This window comes from Phoxinus phoxinus, assembly GCF_949152265.1.
Source record: "Phoxinus phoxinus genome assembly, chromosome: 21".
Taxonomy (NCBI): domain Eukaryota; kingdom Metazoa; phylum Chordata; class Actinopteri; order Cypriniformes; family Leuciscidae; genus Phoxinus; species Phoxinus phoxinus.
Genome location: NC_136896.1, coordinates 15,260,866 through 15,282,180, shown reverse-complemented (window position 1 = coordinate 15,282,180; position 21,315 = coordinate 15,260,866). Strand labels below are relative to the sequence as shown.

General features: G+C 38.8%; 1 protein-coding gene across 1 annotated transcript in view; it reads left to right on the top strand.

The window, feature by feature from the left end:
* Positions 1–1,970: 1,970 nt before the first annotated feature.
* Positions 1,971–21,315, top strand: part of pkd1b (polycystic kidney disease 1b) — a gene marked incomplete at its 5' end in the record, with an annotated part of 27,854 nt that continues 8,509 nt past the window's right edge. Inside the window, 29 exons of the mRNA XM_079596315.1 lie at positions 1,971–2,034; positions 2,191–2,368; positions 2,545–2,720; positions 4,019–4,137; positions 4,469–4,616; positions 4,716–4,984; positions 5,772–6,488; positions 6,657–6,788; positions 7,444–7,619; positions 7,717–7,853; positions 8,007–11,644; positions 11,722–11,886; positions 12,751–12,888; positions 12,974–13,256; positions 13,347–13,578; positions 13,664–13,808; positions 14,490–14,624; positions 14,879–15,023; positions 15,117–15,722; positions 16,997–17,147; positions 17,238–17,490; positions 18,760–18,955; positions 19,048–19,215; positions 19,285–19,428; positions 19,495–19,705; positions 19,951–20,074; positions 20,625–20,777; positions 20,881–20,945; positions 21,038–21,186. Coding sequence (XP_079452441.1) covers positions 1,971–2,034; positions 2,191–2,368; positions 2,545–2,720; positions 4,019–4,137; positions 4,469–4,616; positions 4,716–4,984; positions 5,772–6,488; positions 6,657–6,788; positions 7,444–7,619; positions 7,717–7,853; positions 8,007–11,644; positions 11,722–11,886; positions 12,751–12,888; positions 12,974–13,256; positions 13,347–13,578; positions 13,664–13,808; positions 14,490–14,624; positions 14,879–15,023; positions 15,117–15,722; positions 16,997–17,147; positions 17,238–17,490; positions 18,760–18,955; positions 19,048–19,215; positions 19,285–19,428; positions 19,495–19,705; positions 19,951–20,074; positions 20,625–20,777; positions 20,881–20,945; positions 21,038–21,186 — 9,217 coding nt within the window. The remainder of the gene's footprint in view (positions 2,035–2,190; positions 2,369–2,544; positions 2,721–4,018; positions 4,138–4,468; positions 4,617–4,715; positions 4,985–5,771; positions 6,489–6,656; positions 6,789–7,443; positions 7,620–7,716; positions 7,854–8,006; positions 11,645–11,721; positions 11,887–12,750; positions 12,889–12,973; positions 13,257–13,346; positions 13,579–13,663; positions 13,809–14,489; positions 14,625–14,878; positions 15,024–15,116; positions 15,723–16,996; positions 17,148–17,237; positions 17,491–18,759; positions 18,956–19,047; positions 19,216–19,284; positions 19,429–19,494; positions 19,706–19,950; positions 20,075–20,624; positions 20,778–20,880; positions 20,946–21,037; positions 21,187–21,315) is intronic.

Sequence of the window (21,315 nt, the reverse complement as noted above, 5' to 3'; positions counted from 1 at the left end):
CCACTTCATAAGCTTCAAGTTCAAAATCCTTTTTATGATGCAGATGTACAAAATGTTCAAGGAACCTTCATTGTTTTGGAACTCATTTCTGTACACTGAAGAATAATAAAGAGGCTCAATGCTAATGAAAAACGATGGGGAATTGATTCAGAAAGCAATCAGAGATTGTGAGCTATGCTCAGCATAATAATCTATCTGGCAGATAATTGTTATTCAGCCCTGAACAACAGCCTGCCACAAATATTTCAGCAGGGTCGAGACGCAAATTTTGTGTCAGAGCAAAGTTTAGGATAAACAGTATAATCACATACATCATGAATCATTTTAAAATTCAACTCACAACTAAGCATTTAACATCACTTAATCGTTGTCGATACAGAATTTGTAGGAGATGGAATAAGTGGTTCATTCTGACTGCATCTGAAAGGTATGAAGGTGTTAATGTAATATTTACATAACAATATTCCCTCTTTTCATTCGCATGCTTATCAGGATAAAGCTGTTTAATTGGGATTCATCACCATTTTGATTCCTGACATAGAGCCCTCTGGTAAATTTGATTAAAAAAAAAAAAAAAACCTTCCCTGACACCATTTCAATGCACAGGTCAACCCAATGAGTCCACAGTTTACATTTTACATTTATGCATTTGGCAGGCGCTTTTATCCAAAGCAACTTACATTGCATTCCAAGGTACACATTTACATTCTTATCAGTTCTTGCTTTCCCTGGGAATTGACCCCATGACCTTGGCGTTACACGCGCCAACGCTCTACAGTTTGAGCTACAGGAAAGCCACAGTGATGGCTACAGAAAAATGTCTACTGTGCTTTTTCTAAAGTTTTTCCTAAAGATCTGAAGTTGTTTGGCCCCTAGCATTCTTTAAAACATCTTCTTTTGTGTTCCCCAAATGAAAGAAAGTCATACAGGCTTGGAACGTCACGAGTTTGGCAATTCTCAATGTAACATAACATCTAGATCCGGTAAGGTTTGGAGAAAGGTCATTGGAATCCAATCTGATTCTCAATGGCCTTTTTGCTGAAAACTATTAGATGCTGTTCCATTGTTCACCCCTGAAAGCTACGACCCGGTATTCAGCCGAGGGAGCCTTGCTACTACGTCTGTCTGCTTCGCTTTGAAAAGAATGACTGTCAACCCCTGCTCTATCTACTCAGTTGCTTAGCAACGGCTGGTGCGTCTCTGAGAACAGCCCACTTTTTCCTGTTTTCTGCATTTCCTCACTCTTGTTTTCTGTACATATAAACTGGAGTGGAGAATGACGTATGTCCTGGCTGGAGGAGAAAAATAAACAGTTGGCTGAAGGTTAGACTGTATTGTCAAGAGTTTTGGGAAGAACTTAAGCAAAATTGCACACAAAGATGTTCTATTCCAATGGCAAACTGGTGCCTTGAAAAATTCAGTTTCAAAATTCAATGAATTTTCATCCTTTAATTTTATGTATATATATATTATTATATATTATATATACACACATATGTATAGATATATTAGTGTAAGGTGGTGACGCATTTAACCTGGATGAGCGGTTTTAACTGCCTATTCATCAGGCGGGATTTTACAGCATGTTAATGAGAACACTGTCCAGCCTTTCTTTTCTGTTTTGTTGCTGTGAGACAAACCAAAAGTCATGCGAATGTTAAATGGTGGTGGGGTAGGGGTGGTGGTGAAACTATGTGTTGAAATGCACAATGCTAATAAGTCACCAAGCAGTAAAAGGACAAGTACAAGAGAAATACAAAAGGAGGCCAGAGAGAGAGAGAGAGAGAGAGAGAGAGAGAGAGAGAGAGAGACAGGGGGGGGGGGGGGTAACTAAAAGGCAGAAGGAAAGTTAAAGCAGGGTCTTTGTGTATGGACAGAGTCAGAGCATGAAATGGACCTTCTTGCCGTCTCTCTCATGTATGATTCATTATTACTCGCATTTATTATGCTCTACATGGGGAAGAGATAAAATGGCAAATATTGTGCACCTGCCCCTCATTTGGATTCTCTGTGTTTTTACAAGCTGCTTCAGTGGTGAGATGTTTTATCTGCCTTGCTTAGTAATGGATATTATTCTTGCTAATTGTTTGCAATCATAGAGCATTACATTACGTGACTTATGTTCGCTAGTTGTGGATGCATCTAAAATGAACACAATTTGTTTTTGGAATATTTCATGCTTTCCACTAGAATATTATTGCCCAAAGGGGGCAAAAATTGACCGTGATGGTTTGCGCTGTTACTGGATGCCCATATTTACGTCAGCGTGGCTAGAAGCAAGAGGCATCTGTCAAAGAGACGAGAGAGGAGACCTTGCTACAGTGGACAGTGTGAATGTTCAGACCTTCATACAAAATTCATTTCAACTGTAAGAGATCACAAGATTTTATATTGTTTTGCAGGCCTGATTTTTCCAACAGAAATATTTAAAAGGGAATCTATACAGTACAGTATAGATCTATTATTTAGAGATTATAGTCTCAAACACTGCAACTTTTTTTAATGGCTTATCCTGTATTTGCTTTTACTCTGTGTAAATTCAAGAGAAGCTCCAGTCGGGGTCTGGTTGAGAAATGGAATGGAACAAGGTCGGATTGATGATTTAAATACTGAAGATAGTGAGATGAAGGAATGTACCACAATGGCTCTGGCCTCTGGACAATGGATGACTGAACAATGTGATAAGGGAAATTACATTATCTGTGAGAAAAAGATATCAGGTAAGCAAGCTAATAAACTGTTTTAACCCATGATACACATCACATTATCTAAATAATCGGCATAAAGACTGAGCCAATAATCATCTACACCTTCCAACAACAGATTTGCACAATCAAAGCAACAGTAACATTTTCGGTAAAAAAAAAAATAGTTTTTTTCAACACTTTTAAGGTCCAGTTCCTGCTATTAAGTAGTTGCTTAATAGAATGCATGTTATTAGGATATTGGCTGTTTATTGGTACTTATAAAGCACATAATGCCTTACTCTGCATGACCATTCTACATCCTTAATCCTACCTAAGACCTAAACCTACCTTATTAACTATTAATAAGTAGTAATTAGGAGTTTATTAAGGCAAAAGTTGTAGTTAATAGTTAGTTAATAGTGAGAATTGGACCCTAATCTAAAGTGTGACCAAAAAAAGTGTTTTTCTCTCATCACTAAAAAACTGTGGTTTAGCCCATTTATAATTACTGAAAACAGCATGATATGGCTGAAGTTAACAGATTATTTTTGGAAATAAAATACTTTTAGTATTACAGGATAGTTTGTTCTAGTTTTAGTTTAAAGTCAGTGTGAAACAGAAGTAGCAATATTTTTTGCTTGTGACGTAGGCTAATTTATACTGCACAGACAAACGGCAAGTGTTACCCCTGTCGGTATCTGTTGTTGTTGGTTGGGGTTTGTTTTCTCCCGACTAAACATGTTCAATCAACGTTTGTCAGTGTCTGTTGGGGCAATGTGAATGTGACAGTTATTTTTCATACATTTTTCCAACTTGTTTGTTGGTGTTTGTCTGTGTGGTGTGATTTGGCCTTATATCAGAGTGAAATATTTTCTCAAACAAGAAGAAATGTAGGCTAGGACTTGATTTTTTCCATTGGGAATTGATTGGATCGTTGGATCATTGTGTTTGCTATTGATGTGATCTCATGTGAGTGAAAGGTTGTCCCGTACTTGCACCAGTAAACCATCATCATCATCATCATCAGAAAAGAGATGAGAAGAGATGTCATTGCAACAGGGAGGGGAAGTTATTTTGATTAAAGATTACGAGGACAAAAAAAATGAATAATGATGTGCATGGATAAATCATTTATAATAACACTACAATATTCCATACAAAAACAAAAATGGTCCATTTGGATTTCATGTGGGTGACAAAGCACATGACAATATCAGCAACATTTGTTTACAGAGTTATTTACAGCTCACATTCAGTTAATCTAAGCCATGCTGCAAAACCTTTGTCAGAACTCGTAACTGACAGCATTGTCATCCATTTTCTCTTTAAAGTGTCTTTGCCATCGCTGGGGAGCTACGTGACAGGTGTGCCACTAATGTCAGGAATATACACAGTGTCCCAGATACAACTGCTACCCTCTCCACCAAACCCAGGACCACACATGGTTGAGGTAAAAAACAAAAAACAATCAGCTTGTTAAATTGTTAATCAAGGGATTTACAGTTAAGCCAATACATTATGTAGTCAACATTTTTATGACAATAGGAATTCGGGAAAGGCCTTGTTTAATTTGTAAAAGTTTCATTACAAGCTGTTCACACATTGGCAATAAAAATCGCTTAATACATGAAAATTCATATTTATAGTCCCTTTAATGTCACGTAAAATTAATTTCTAAAACAACAACAACAACCCAAATGATCACTTTAACCACACAAGTTCATTTTAACATTTGGAAGTTAATACACACCTATTTTGAAATGAAAGGTCTGTGTGCACAGATTATGTTGTTCCCAGGTCTTTGGTTCACCCATGAGGGTCGAGTGCTATCTTTGGATTTGGTGATTCAGCCAAGTGATCAGCTGACCTTTGCTAGAGTGCAAATCTTACGGCCGTACTGCAGCCCGAATCATCACCTAGTACCCCCAGGTGAGCAAATTAACCACTAATGAGCAACACATACTTTGTTACCAGTTTGTAAAATTATCAGTTCAAGAGGTACATTTTATGAAACATCTTCTCTCTCAGGCTGTAGTTCTCTCCTGAACCCTTTCAGCTGCTGTTCACTGATGCCCATGTGTAACACCACTGGTGGCTGTGTCAGTGGGCAGTACTGGTGTCACCTGCTGGAGATCTGTCTGCCCGTCACCAGCCCGTGCAGTCCTTACCACTCCTTTACCGGGGGACATGTGGAATACACTCTGCCTCCCCGATACCCTGCGACGCCACCGTTCTTCCACTTGATGGCAGACATGTCACTGGCACTGCCAGCAAGCACTGACCTCACACACATCAGTGTAGGTGGCAATTCTTGACTTGTTCATCATTTTAAAAATTATATATATATATATTTTAATTATTTTTAATAATAATAATGGTTCCGCAAAGAAACATTTTCCATTACACTGTACTGAACAGCTGGCCTAGCAACAAGATGAACACTGCAACAATATTATAGTAATATTAAGCTAAAGTCCTTTGAGGTCATATTCACAATCGAACATGCTAGATATGAAATTCTTGTTACCAGATACGCCATGAAGGGTTTCCCAAACGGTGGCTCATAAGTTGATAAAAAGCTAATAAAACATTAAATCAAATGTAAAATATAAAACAAATAAAAGGGGGTGCACAATTAATTGAAATACAACTGAAATTGCAATATATTTAGTACAATTATCAAATCAAAGGCTTCTATTCAATTAAATTTGTTTCTAGTCTCACTAAATAAGTATATAGTCTGTTGCGTATTACAGAGTGAAGAGCAACACTGTGTTATTTACACACGAGTATCTCATGATCCGGTGATTTCAGCATCGTAATGCAGCGGACTTCACTTCTGCATATGCTGTGAGTTTCTAAATCACAAGTGTTAATCTACATCAGAGAACCGTGTGACTTTAAATTATTGAAATAATTTTAATCTCAGGGGTAAATATTTTACTTTTAAGGGGTTCGGCTCAAGTTTCAATATTTTAGGAAATATCTGTCTGCTAAATGCCTCAGTTAACCAATCATGCAAATATTGTGCAAAACAATTCATTGTAATTAATCAAATATACCTATTTTGTTGTATTTGTGCAGGTTATAGTACAAGACAAACATATCACTGTCTATCCTGATGACATTCTGGCATTGCAACACACTAGAAAAGCAGGTGAATTTCTACATTGTGTTGCCGGTACCAGCTCGGCCTGGCGCCAGAGTTACCTCTCCATGCATGGGCCTGAGTGGGGGGGCTGGTTAGAGGGGACTCTATCTGCCCAATCGGGACAGGGCCAATGGCTAGATGGACTGGTCTGTGACCTACGGGTGATTTATGAGGACACAATGCCGCACTATGGAGTTTCACCAATACCCAACACCTCACAGAGCAACAATCCAATCAAAGCAGAGAGTCCTGTCACAGGGTTGCAAGTTTTGCATCCAAAGCTTGACAAGGACAACCAAATGTATGTTGCAGTCCATATCCCAACTCTCATTGTCATCCAGATAATTTCAGGTGGAAATGCAACCAGTTCCTGGTCGGACCCTGTGTCTAAGAATAAAGTTCCTTTTGAATCCTCTTGCCCGGCTGAGATGCCTGAGATTGAAGGAGGATGTGTTAGGGCTACTCCTGACACGTGGTTCTCTCATGTGTATGTGGAGCTTTCTAGTCAAGGGGAACATGCACTAAACATCATGGTTTCAAACAGCTTGAACTCCCAGACTCTGAGCGTGAGAGTTGTGTCTCATATTCCTGTCACTGGGCTGAGCATCCAGCCTCAGGGCTTCAGCAGAGTTCTAGTGGACATACCACAGGTAGCCATTTCGTATGCATGTCATTGTGAAAAGGCCAGTAACCTTTTTAGAATTTGATGTGCTAATGGTATTTACATGGTGTTTGAAGAAAAGGTTTTTAGAATGTCATAACTAGACTTTAAATGATTTAGGAGGCTTATCTTTTCCTTTTCTTTTTCCCCCCTACAGTTGTTTACAGCTTCAGTAGTCACTGGCACATCAGTGAAGTATACTTGGGTTATTGATAACCTGCTTCAGTTTACACACATAGGAGAGTCTTACAGTGTGTTCTTAAAAAACCCGGCAGAATACACACTAAAGGTAAACAATATTACAGAAATATTTCTAAATACAAGTTTAAACCCTTTTGTGAAACTAACTACAGCAACAATCATTTAGGTTTTAGATCCTTTAAGTAAGTGGTTCTTGACTGGTTTTGCTAGTTTTCAAAAAAGAAACAAAGGATTCTTCAAAACAAAATGTTTTACAAAATGTGTTAATATTACAATTAACTGCATGCAGAACTGAAAAAAATTGTAACAAAAGCAAAATTATTTGTCAAATTATTAACATTGACATTGGCTTGGCTTTTTTTGCTCTTGAATTACAAGGGGGTCATGCTTACTGCACTACATTTTAGGTATTGTAGTTGTACAATTTATCTTTGTTTCAAGTGGAAATAGTTATAATAGGATGCACAGCCTTTGATGTCAACAACACAAGTTGTGTAAAACATTCTCCTCTCCTTTAAAAGTATATACATCTATTTTTTTGTTATCCAATTTATGCATGAATATGTGGTTGGTTGCATTTTATTATTTGTATCCAGCATTGTTGGTTTCCTGCTGTCAATGACTGGAACTGTGACCCATTTTGAAGTCACGACCTACCGATTGATAGTCATTGCTTTAGGTTTTGTTATGAATGAATTCATTTTTCTAATTTCTTCAAATCTTTACTGCTTTCTCTGCTCTAGGTAATGGCAAATAACCCTGTGAGCTCTCAGTTAATTGAGGTGAAGCTCACAGCCGATGTAATGACCCCATTAGCTGACCTAGCAGTAATTTCCCTGCCAGAGGCCATTGCTGTAAACACCTCAACTGTCTACACAATTCAAGTTAAAGCTGACATCTCTATAGGCGTTACAATCAGGTTAATGCCTCTGAATTATAATTGAGTTAGAATTATGAAATTAAGTTTGACCTCTTCTGAATGTATAATGCTATTATGAAATGATTTATCTCTCCAGATGGGATTTTGGTGATAATACAGCATCTGTCAGTCACACAGTTTCTGCTCCTTTAGAGATGGATGACAGCTATCTTCACCAAAGTGCCAAACATGTCTATGTGCAAGACTCTATCAATCATACATTTTCTTTTCCAGGTACTGTAAATAATTTAATTGAGCATTGCTACAGTGGCATCAGTTTTTACTTGATATTGTTATAACCCAATACTGAGTGCACTTTTTAAGTGGTTATGCCTTGGGGGTAAATTGTACATTCTAGATTTCAGGATATACAATTTTTCGTTTTAGGTGACTACACAATGAAAATAAAGGCTTACAACAAATATGACCGAATTGAAAAGGCTGTGACCGTTAAAATAAGGACTCCAATATCAAGACTGCTGGTGTCATCATCTCCTACTGTCTGTCAAGTCAACCACACCACCCTCTTTGAGGTCTCACTATGGCCCTCTTCATACGGAATACTTTACTTATGGAATTTTGCCGATGACTCTGATAAAGTGAAGCAATATTCCAATAAAGTCAGGCATGTTTTTAAAAGGCCCGGCACATACAACGTCACCATCAGTGCCAACAACTCCTTGACAGTCTTGACTAACTATACAGCAGTGGAGGTAGTTGAGGCTGTCTCGGATCTCCAGTTAAATTACAATGGCTCCGTTGAACTGAACTGCACCTTTGAAATCAGTGGCAGAGTGTCTGCAGGCACTCATCTAAAATGGACCTTTGAATTTGGAGATGGTTCGATACTAAAAGATCTCACTGGAAGCTCAGCCTCTCACATTTACAAGTCTCCTGGAAATTACACCGTTGAGGTTACTGCTTATAATCCTGCAAGTAAAGAACATCGGTTAGTCAATGTGGAAGTCTATCGTTTGCTAATTAGTCAAATTATCCCAACAGGCTGCATTTTGAGTAAAGCAGAGACTGGTTTTGAGGCCTTAGTCAAAGGCTTCGTTCCTTTTTTGACTTTTCACTGGGATTTTGGAGATGACACACCATTGTGTGTTGTTAAAGGAGCTACAACTATCACTCACACTTTTCTGACTTCAGGGACATACACAGTTGGTGTAAATGCTCATAGCCTTGTGGATTCGGTCCACTATGAAACCAGCATATGTGTTGAGGCACAACTAACAGATGTTACTCTGCATTCAGCCAAGAGTGCTGTAGCGGTGAGTGAGGAAATATGCTTTGATGTTTCTGTGCTTCCCACAGTAACAGGTTATCTGTTTTGGTGGTATAATAACCTTTCTAGTGATATGGTTCCAGTCAAAGGCCAATCGCACCATTGCTTTGTTTTTCAAGAGGAGGGTTTGTATGAAATTTCAGTGCAGATACAAAACAAAGTCAGCAACGGAACAGCAAAAGCGACCATTTTAGTTCAAAGGCCTGTATCTAATCTATTCATAAAATATGAAGGCAACCATGATGCAATGACTGTGAATCAGTCCTATTACTTTTGGGCTGAGCTTCCTGGTAAAACAGCTTCTTTTCAGTGGAATTTTGGAGATGGCTACAAAAAGGAGGGCCAAAATCAGTCACACATTTTCGGTTTTCCTGGGCGGTTTCGTGTGACGGCCACCGCATCTAATGCGATAAGTTCATGTTTGGTGTCCATAGAGATTGAGGTGCAGGCACCTCTGTCATCCTTAATGGTTAAAACCAATCAGCCAATTGTGGAGGCTGGAAAAGAGACACTGATAATAGCTCAGACTGATGTTAATGAAAATGTTGTGTTTTACTGGACTGTAGATCCTTCATTACCTCCAAAGCCTGGAACATCCACGTTTATGCATGTGTTTCCTAAAGCAGGGATGTTTCGGATTAAAGTCGCTGCACAAAATCTTGTCAGTCGATTAGAAACCATAACACACGTTGAGGTTGTAGAGAGAATACATGGAGTTCAAATTCAATTTCAGGAACTGAGGTCTACAAGATATGTCCTGACAAATCAGACCGTACTATTGACGGCGTCAGTGACACATGGTTCTAACTTGACATATGAGTGGACTGCAAACCAAAGTTGGATTAAAAGAACTGCAAGTAATAGCAAACAGTTTCCACTTGTTGCAAACAGCCCTGGTGATATACACATCACCCTGGTGGTATCCAATGCTCTTGGATCAATAGATAGCAAACTTTCACTGAGAGCTGTAGAGCGAGTGTCTGGGTTGAGTTTTTCATTGCCAATGAATGCTGTAGCTAAAGGAAAGCCAGTGAAGATATCTGTGAGTGTAGCATCTGGAACGGACCTTCACTACTCATGGTTCTTGGACTCTGAGCGCAGTCCTGTTACATCAGATGTGCCTTTTGTTTTGCATGTTTTTAAAGTTATCGGTTTGGTCAAGATCAGAGTATCAGTCTCGAATGTGTTCGGGTCTGATAATGCAACCAAGCAACTAATAATTCAGGAAGACATCTCTAAAGTGGATATTCGGATAAATGGACAATTCAGACCATTTTTTGTAACTTCAAATAGCCATCTGTTATTCCATGGATCTGCAGGAACAGGAAATGTCCTGCACTGGGAATGGGCTTTAACGTTTCAAAACAACACTGTTACTGTTCTTGCTAACAATCAAACCGTTAGCTATTCTTTCGGGGAAGTTGCAGATCACTGGATCTCACTAAACGCTTCAAACGACATTAGCTGGCAAAATGTTTCATACCCTCTTGTGGTTCAGGACGCAATCCAGGGACTTTTACTTACGGCAAGCAGTGATGTTGTTTGTGAGGACGATGTGGTTATTTTCTCACCCTCTATCTCCCAAGGAACTGAAGTTTCATTTTCTTTGGAGTTTGTTAATGCAAGTTATTCCGTGGATATTCGGCAGAATTTTACAACCTCTTCTCTTTCAGTCGGAAACCATCTGGTGAGAACAAAAGCAAAAAATAATGTCAGTTACCAAACTGCAACAGTGATAGTGAGAGTCGTGGAAAGAATTAAAGGTCTGCATTTGATCGGATGTTGCTCTGCTGTCCTGGAGGCATCCAAAAACATCAGTTTTCAAGCATCCAGTGACTCACGAGCCAATTACCACTGGACTTTCCTATTAAATGGAGTCCAGTCCTCTCGGGAATTCGGGCAAAATGTTCACTTCACACCTTTTACTAATGGATCCCTGTCTGTTACAGTGAAAGCTGATAATGGCTTCTGCTCACAGTCCCTGACCAGTACAGCAACAATACAGAAGTATGTGAAGGAAGTGAAGATTTTTACCTCCCATAATGGAGCTTTTATTGATTATCCGATCACTTTTGTTGCCATGACAGATGGAGGCAGCAACCTTAAATTCATATGGGATTTCGTTGATGCCAGTGATGGAGTCCTGGTTACAGAATCCAATAGACAAGTCCACAAATTTAATGCTACTGGTGAGTTTGTGGTGAAATTAACAGCTTTCAACAACATAAGTGACATCTCCACTCAAAAGTCAATTAAAGTACAAGAGCTGGAGTGTACCCAGCCACTAATCTACATTGTAAAAGAACAATATAAAATATTAAAATCCAGACAGAGTTTCTTTGAAGCACGAGTGGACTTTAACGGTTGCTTCACATACAAAGCATCATATTTCTGGGAGATCTTCAGGGGAAAAGATTGCTCAGGAATAGACAAGGTGCCCTTAAATGATTCAGTGGATGTTACAACACCACTTCTTTCTCTGCCAAAGCACACTCTAAAAGTGGGAAACTACTGTCTGGCATTTACCGCTAGACTTCAGGGAACTCCTCTAAAGCAGAACAGGTCCATAAAGCTTACGGTGGTCCACAGTCAGCTGGTGCCCGTGATTGAAGGTGGTTCTCACAGGCTCTGGTCAACTCAGTATGATCTGATACTGGATGCAATTGAGTCTTTTGATCCAGATTCAGATGAGAATAATATTGAGTTGTTTCACTTCCAGTGGAGTTACAATATAGAGGTACAGTAAATTACAAATACAGTAAATTCTTCATGTACTGCTGAACACTCAGTTGATAATGTACTCTCTGCTTCCAGAACACAACAGCACTGTCTTCAGCCGATTCCACCCTTCATTATCATATTCCAGGAAATGGTAGTATGCTGCTTCTTCCCAGAAGTGCACTTCTGCCAGACAGAGTGTACCACTTTACTCTCAACCTTTACAAAAGAGGAAGACAACCTGTCTCTATATCACAGTCGGTGAATGTTAACTTATTTTACTTCACATTGCTTTTAGCATTTCACTAGAAATATATTTGTCATTAATATGCTGTCATCATTTACTCACCCACATGTCGTGCTAAACCAGCCACCGCCACCGCTTTTGATAAATTTCACAAAAATTCCACAGAGCTTCTGCTTTTAGACAAAAAAAAAGCATTTTATTCTAGGAATAATTTTTTTATCAACACTTGAATGCGGGTAAGTTTCATAAAAAAGCAACATTTTGGACAAAAAAAGCTAAGAAAATTGCTGATCACTCAGCCATCACTCTAATCACTAATCCAACAAAACCCGATGAAGTATGTTGGCGTCGGTCGTTGCGGTGTGAATTGGCCTAAAAAGTACAAAAAAGAGCGGTTTAATCCTTGTCTTCTGAAGAGACAAGATTGCTTTATATGACAGAACGATTTAATTTGGGCTTTTTTCATGTAGCCTATAAAAATGTATCAACACACTCACATAGAGCACATCAAATATGGTAAGCACCAGATCTTTAAAGAAAGCCCGCTCGATTAATATGGATTAATTTTACAATGTCTTTTGAACTTTTTTGATGCATCAACGTTTTAGTTGTGTGAACTTTTAGTGAATGGACAAAAATGATGAGAAAAACTCTTTATTTGCACTTTGAAGATTAATGAAAGTCTTAATGGTGGAATGACATGAGGGTGAGTAAATGTAATAGAATTTTCATTTTTGAGTGAACTATCTCTTTAAGCTATTCAAGGAGCTTTTTGCCCATTTAATAAACAATATGTCACCCATTCATTAAAAATATGTCAACACAGAATAGAAAACTATGTTTGTCGAATGTAACATTTTTATTTTTATTCTTTTAAGGTTAAAGTGTACAATGCCGCGTTGCTGCCAGTGACTGTAAAGTGTGTCTCCTGTAATTCACTCTTGTCATTCCACATGAGTCACAGGCGCCATGTTGCCTTGACTGGCCATTGTTCTTCATGTCAAGACACTGTACAGGTATCTAATTCTCAACGTACCATAGAATAACTTCATATGACTCTTAAACACACCTTAGTAATATTTTAAAACACTTTAACTACAGTACAGGTGGACTGCAGAGAATCAGAGAGGTGAAGCTTTAACACTGAATGAGGTCACTACCTCGAAAGGAAGTCTCTGGAGAGAAATAGTCATTAAACCAGGGGTGCTAATGGAGGGCCAAGAATACACCTTTTCTGTCAACGTGTCTGAGCCAGCCTCTGGGCTTTGGGGGTCGGCAAGCATCACCTTAGTCCCCAACCATCCTCCCTACGGGGGTATTTGCACTCTGTCACCAGACGACTCGCTTCATTTTCTGGAAACTATGGTCTCTTACAGTTGCTCAGGTAGTGTCATTTCTCTTTTGCTCTTATTTCTCACCCAAGTAATGGCTCTACAGATTGACGCATTCTTTGCTATTTTATTCTCACTGGCAGGGTGGATGGATGATGACGGTGACTCAGCTCAGCTGATATTTTCACTGCAGGTGGCACAGTGTGAAGATTTTGGACCATTATGTCCCTTGATTACCCTTTACAGAGGCACTCAGAGCACGTCCGGCTCCCTGGTGCCACTGGGTAGTCCGAATACAGTGGAAAACATATCTGTTGTTCACATGCTGGTGCTGGTAGAGGACAGTATGGGGGCTTCAGTCATTGCAGCGAGGAAGTTAGTCAGACATTGGCAATTATATATTCAGATAAAATATGACAACACATCACAGCACCAAAATAATACTGGATATCTTCTGCAGGAACCTGACGGTGCTGCTTTGTGACCACTGCACAACGGAGTGGTTGAGGAATAAGAGTCAATCAGAGTTTTGGGCCTTGCTTCAACAAGGAAACCCACAGGACATTATCCAATATTCTATTGCCATGACCAGCCAACTCAACCAGGTAACTGAGATGGCCCTGCCAAATCAGCTGTCTGCATGTTTATTAAAAGGGGCACTCAGTATTTTCATAGTTGAAAACCAGATGGATAAAATGAATAAATCATGCACACTTAGCCTACATGAAATGAAGATCAGTAGCATAATAGTTTACACAGAGTGGGTCACCAACATGTTACGAGTACCGTAGTCAGTTTATCTTGTTTATCCACCTATTATTGGACACTTTTGCTCTTGTGGGAAATTTTTTTATGACTGACTGCAGATGGCACATTTGTTGTGTGCCATTCATCACATAACTATCACTTTTTAAATTACAAATTAGTTATTAAAGTATGCTGTTATTTTTGGTAGCAAAGCTGATGCATAAATTGAACTTAGAATTAATGTAAAATTCAAATAAAATTCAGATAAACTAATATAACTATAACTGTTTTATAAAAGTTAAGGTTTTACTGACTTTACAGAAAGACAAACAGATACATCTGTTTGTTTGAAATGTAGCGTGTCTCTACAATGTCTCAGTTAATGATAATATTAGCTTTGTGTGTTGTTGCATCCACACCACTAGATGTCAGTCCAACACAACTGCCATAAAAATGACTGAGTGCACCTTCAGTTTATGTGATGGTGTGTTAGGCTATTAGACATGTGTTTTTTAAATCAAAATCATTCACTTCCACAGCTAGCATCCGTAAGTGCTCAAGAGTTGAAGGACACGATTCAGATCCGTGGAAATGTGATTCAGGCTCTGGCGTCTCTGCCGGTGTCCTCATTACAACATGCGGCTCTGATCAGCTCAGCTTTGGCCCAGTCTACAGTAAGACTTTCAACCATTAAAGCTTATGGAAAGTATAGCATTAATCATAGCTTGACACAAAGCATGTCAGCAACTTTGTCTAGGTCCAGCACCGTGACACATGTGGCGAAGGCTCATCACTGAATTGCCTGCTGTGTGTAATGAGGAGTGCTGGGAATACAGAAAGTATTCATGCAGCCTAAGAACAAAGCATTGTCACATGTGATGTTACAAATGCAAATGATGTACTAGAAAATGTACTTTCCTGTCTGCAGGTGTTTCCCTCTGAATGGCAGTGCAACGGCTGTCATGCAAAGGTTCTGAAGGTCACGGAAAAGATGATCAAAGTGATAAGAGAACAAACAGGACAGGGTGACATCAACCCCACAGACACCGGCAGGAACATTCTGGCTGTTTTAAGTAAAGCAGAATTCAAATTCAGCGTGATAATAGAGGTTCACTCTGAAGTTGTAAATGAACCGTGGCTTAACCATTCTTCCGTTTTCCCTGCAGGCAGCACACTGACTGCTGATCAGAGGAAGAGGAGCAATTCAGGCCTTGAGCATGTGGATACATCAGAGACAGCCGTATCAGCACTGGAGCAGATTTTAGAGCTCATGCGCTCATTAATGTTGTCGCGGATGAGTGGGGAAGAAGCTCTTTCCCTCGCCGTTCCAAAGATCAGTGTGGTGGGCGTACGGGGTGATCCTACTAAAGACCTTCTGTGCACAGATCCTCTAAGCCACTGCCAGTTTCACATCCCAACAGCACTGAGCTCACAACTGAAGGAGGAAAAGCAAGAGGTCCTGCAAATCCTTCTGCAAATGGAGGGTGAAGAAAACCCTTTCCTTCCAGCTGCAGAACCTCCTATTACGACCACGCTTGCAGCCATGGAGTTCGCTACACCACAGGGGAAGCCCATTTCGATCGCCAACCTGACACTAGACACTGCGATACAATTTACTTTACACAAAAAAGTGCAAGAGACAGAAGATGAGAAGCTACTATGGAAAAATGTTACCCTGCCGTCCAAGGGAAGTGTACATTTCAAAGTCAAAGCAATGGACACAGATCCTCAGACTGGACTCTATGTTGCCCTAAACTTCAGTTTCATCCCAGGTAGTGTATGCCAGCCAATGCATTATATGAGACTTCAATATAATATAATGTAACCGGGTGGAATGGAAGAACACCGGAAGGAAACTATGCTTTTTGAAATTGGGGGTTTATTCTGACTGCTGTTTTAAATAAGTGACAGCAGTCGATGGGAGCACAATTAGACAGATTAAAGTCTAATTAAGAAAAAAGTTTGACTTGTTTGAAGAGATTTCACCCCCCAAAAAAATTATTTCAATAGTTAAACAGAAAAAAACTAATTGTGGAAACAGTTTAGGCTCAAGTAAATTTGAAGATGACAATCAAATGTCACAAAAACTCAGGTTTAACCAGTGGATCAATGCCAAATCCACAAAATGCTTAACTCAATTCACACTGAAATACAGTGGAATGCACTGCAATAGATCAGATTTAAATCGATTACTCAATACCGAACCAAAATAGGGTACAACTAATTGGAATACGTCAACACAGACTGGAATACGGCAGTGGCTGAGGTACAAGAGAAATAAAGCACATTAACAAAACCACTTTTATATGTTTCATAATTAACCAACCAGAAATATACATTAAACTATACAGTTATACTGTATAATCACAGAACATAACTAAAAAAAAAAAAATTAACAGAGATTTATCTAATAAACATGGCACATTGAAGCATATTGCACCATAAACCATGAAACTTACATACCCAATCCTTTACAAATCACCACGAGGTTCACTCGTCACACATGCAATCCAAAATGTAATCTTAAACTCTGCTTCACAACCTATTTGTGCATATTAAAGATATTGGAGTAATATTTACCAACAAAGACGATAGTATAACCAATAAATCAGATCGATGCACACACAACAACATGGAGCTCTTCTGTACCTTGAAAATGGCTTTTATTTATACTACTTGGCCACAATAATATAATATAATATAATATAAGGATGCATTAAAGTCATTAAAAGCCTGAGACTTAAAAAAAAAAGGAAATAATACTTTTATTCAGCAAGGATGCATTGAATTGATCAAAACTGTATAAGTATAAGAGACTTCTTTCAAAAACAAAAGTTGTTGAACGGTAGTGTATATTATATTGTATTGTCTTTAATTTAATTTATGTTATGAAATTAATGTAATGGCCCGTGGGTCTCAGTGTTAGCAAATGAGGAAGAAAAATAACCTCAAGTAAAACGCAAAAGAGGTAAATAATATGTTAGCAATATAAAAATGTTTTAGGAGTATAGAATACAGAAAGCCTGTGCTTTGTATTGTCGAGCAGGAGCTGGTGAGAAAGTCTCTGGACTAGTATGGATATATGTATACGACCAACCAGGTCATCCACTGTCTGAACAAACTCATTCCCAAGAGCTCACCCTCTCTCTCTCAACTGAAACCCCATCACTGGAGCACACCATCTTCCTTACACCACTGTAAGTTCTTCCTGGTTTTTTTTTCATTGAAAATAGGGAAAAGGATTATTGTGTTAGTGAACGAAAGTAAATGTGTGTTTTTTTTTACAGCTTGAATGGCTCTGCCAAAGACCTGTTTGTGAGGCTGAACAGTAGCACCAGCGGTGTGGACGTGTCCGTCTCAGTGTGTGTGTTCAGCATGCTGTGCCGGTTCTTCAGTGTTGATGAGAAGCGCTGGAGCAGTGATGGCTTGAGTCCTCTGAACGGCAGCAGCCCCCACACTGCCCACTGCCTCACACATCACCTCACGATGTTTGGAGCCAGCCTCTTCATCCATCCCGAGGCACTTCTACTGCTGCCACCTGTATGCCATTTCAATTTAAAGATATAACGTCATTTCACCATTAAGCGTGGGGTCAGTAAGATAAAAAAAAAGATGGTCCCTTTTGAACATTCTGTTGACTATAAGTACTTTTGCAACTACATGTCAACTAACTCATTAGAGTATTAATAGACTGTATGCTTAATATCTGATCTGAATAACACTTTATTGTGATGATCTTCCAACAGACATTCTACTGACTATAAGTAACTTTGCAACTACATGTCAACTTATTCTAACCCTAACCCCACCAGTCTACTTATACTCTACTAATACTCTAATGAGAGTTAGTAGACATGTAGGTGCAATGTTACTTATAGTCAACAGAATGTGTTAAAGGTACTACCAAAATAGAGTGAAACCGATTGTTGCAAAAAGTTTTATATTTCAAATAAATTCTGTTCTTTTTTAACTTTCTATTTTATCAAAGATTCTGGAAAACATTAAAGGTAGGGTAGGTCAGAATTGTCTAAAAAAAACTTTTATTCAAATTTGTTTAAACTGTCTTTATATACCAATGCATAATTAAAATGCAAGTACTCTGAAATAGAGAGTATAAAAACCGAGTGGCTCTAGTGTATTTAATCTTCAATAAACACAGCTCATTAATTCCATTCACTCCCACCTAAAAACGGGTGCGCGAGTGCGCGCACGTGGGCAGAGCCAGTAATAGCGGCGGTAGTCATGGCGACGGAGAGTGACAGTCGCGCAAGCCAATCCTGTGATTCGTCCCGAATGGAAATAATGAGCTGTGTTTAATGAAGATTAAACAGTCTAGAGTCACTCGATTTTTATACTCTTTTTATCAGAGTACTTACATTTTAATTATGCATTGATATATATAGAAAGTTTAATCAAATTTGGTAAAAAGTTTTTATATAAATCCTACCTACCCTACCTTTAATGTATCACGGTTTCCACAGATTCAAATTAATGCAGACTGCTTTCAAAAACATAAGAAAAGCTTACAGACTCTATAGAAATTATTGTAATTGTCAGTGTGTGCAGAAAAATAGCCTCAAGCAAAACACTAACTAAAGTTAATTTTACAGTATATTAAAATAGAAAAAAAAGTTATTTCAAATTATAACAATGTTGGACAATTTAGTTTTTACTGTATTTTTTATCAAATAAATACAGCCTTTCAAAACCATTAAATAGTCTTACCGACCCCAAACTTTTAAACAGTTATTAATTTATGTAAAAACTGTAATATAACACATCAGTGATGGACATTATTGGTGTCACCAGTCAGAGGAGCCGGTGAAAAACGTTGTGGCGGGAATAGTTTGTGGAGTCTTGCTGTTAATTCATCTGCTGGTTGGTCTTATCGCTCACAAACTGGATCACCTGGAAAGCCTGCGTCTGTGCTGGGTTCCTCTGTGTGGTCAGAAAGGTCGCTACCAGTACCGGGTTCTTGTCAAAACAGGCTGGAAAAGAGGGTCTGGTCAGTAGAACTTTTAATTTACTTGTCTTATTGACCTCATAAAAGTCATCAAACAAGATCTTACCAAGTTATAAAATATCTGAATTCATCAGGTACCACTGCACATGTTGGCATTAACCTGTATGGTCTGAATAAAAGTGGCTCACGTCACCTTCAAAGTGAAGGAGGTTTCCAGAGGAACAGCCTGGATGACTTCCAAATTGAAACGGATGCCAATCTCGGAGAGATCTGGAAAATACGCATCTGGCATGACAACACAGGTCAGTGGTTGTGAACAGATTCTTTCTTTCTTTCTTAAAATACTCACAAACAACTGCTGTGTTTTCCAGGTCTAGATCCATCCTGGTACTTACAACATGTGATAGTCTGGGACATACAGACAGACAACATGTTCTTCTTCCTGGTAGAAGACTGGCTATCTGTGGAGAATGAGAAGAACTCTGGAAGGGTGGAGAAAGTTGTTTTAGCATCTTGTAAGTATACACGTGCAGCACAGCATGTTTCATATATTTGCATTTCATAACCTTTGATCTTTTTAGGTCCTCAGGAGCTGCAGAAGTTTAAGAGGATCCTACATTCCCAGTTACTTTTTGGCCTTCGAGAGCACCATCTGTGGATTTCATTATGGGAACGGCCGGCCCACAGCCGCTTTAGCCGAGCCCAGAGGGTCACCTGCTGCGCCCTCTTATTACATCTCTATCTGGCAGCTGGGGCAGTGTGGTATGGAGCAGTGGGCAGAAAGGGCAGCAGGTAATAGACTTGACCTTCAAAGGGCATGGGTAACCGATTGAGCTCGTATAGCTTACACTGTAGGTGTAGGTATTACATCTTGTAAAACAAAGCAATTTCTGTTTTTCTCTAAGCTACAGGCTTTGTTATTGATTAATGTCAAAGGAGAATAATATTAATCACTAAACTCAGACAAATGAATACATTTTCTCTCATTCCTCTCAAAACAAATGGGTTATTCGCATGTGTTACTGTTGCAACTGCAGCGTTCCAGTATCTACCCAGATGGTGATGAATGGAGAGACCATTCTAGTTGGAATGACAGTTGCAGCTTTGACCTTCCCCCTCCAAACCATTCTCCGATTTCTGTTCCAAAAAACCCAGAGCAAGGTATATATGCCAGTCCACATAATCCCTTGTGAATTCATACTGTTCTGACTTTTAATCTACACTACCATGCAAAAGATTTTTTAAATATTTTTTTAAACAAATGCTCACCAAGGACTTGAGTCCAAGCACAAGTGTTCAAATATAGTAATATTGTGAAATAATATTACAGTTTATTAACAGTTTAAAAACTGTTGTCTATTGAATATATTTAAAAATGTAATTTATTCCTGTGATGGAAAGCTGAATTTTCATTAGTCTTCAGTGTCACATGATCCTTCAGAAATCATTCTAAATATGCTGATTTGGTGCTCAAGAAACAATTATGATCATTATCGCAATTAAAAGCTGTTGTGCTGCTGGAAACCATGGTACATATTATTTTCCATATATGAATAGAAATCTTTTTTAGCATTATAACTGTTCATTATAACAATTCAATGCATCCTTGCAGAATTAAAATATTAATTTATTTGAAAAAGAAAGTTCTTTTGAACTATACATTTGTGATAATTCTCACTCACTGTGAAATTGGTGATGGATTGTGTTGTAGGTGACATTGGATGTATCTCTCCCTCCCTCTCCTGTGTGTCATACCGTGGAGATGGATGTTTTCCTCAGTCACCCAGATCTCTCCTGCTCATCTTTTCTGTCATTGCCAACAGGCCCTGGCTCTTCCATATATGATGGACCGTCTCCTTTCACTGTGAGAGAAAGTCAATCCCCATGATTAAAAGATATAAGAGTCATCAAGTGTGAATTCATTTGCAGCATATTCTCTTTGTATCTCCTTGTTTTTCCCCTTTAAGAACTCACTGCAGAACAAGAAACTAGATTCAGAGTTTTGGAATACTCCCGATCCTGGGAATGACCGGTACCAAGTCAATTCTACATGTATTCTACATGCAGTATTACATGCCTTTAAAAAGTTAACAAACATACAGTGTTATTTTAAACATTTCACAGAGTGGATCAATGGACATCATGTGACAGTATCTTTGGCCTGCCTGAACTGACAGGAACTCACGTTTTTAAGAGGAAAAAAGCCTTTCTACATCTACATTTGTCGACTCCAACATCTGACCACGACATCGTAGAACCAACCAAGTCTTCAGGTTTGAAAAAACAGCATCACTCTCTTGAAAATGTCACACAAAAAATATGTTATCATTTATTCAGACCTTATGTTGTTCTAAAAACCCGTATGACTGACTTTCTTTTGTGGAACAAAAAAAGCCGCCTTT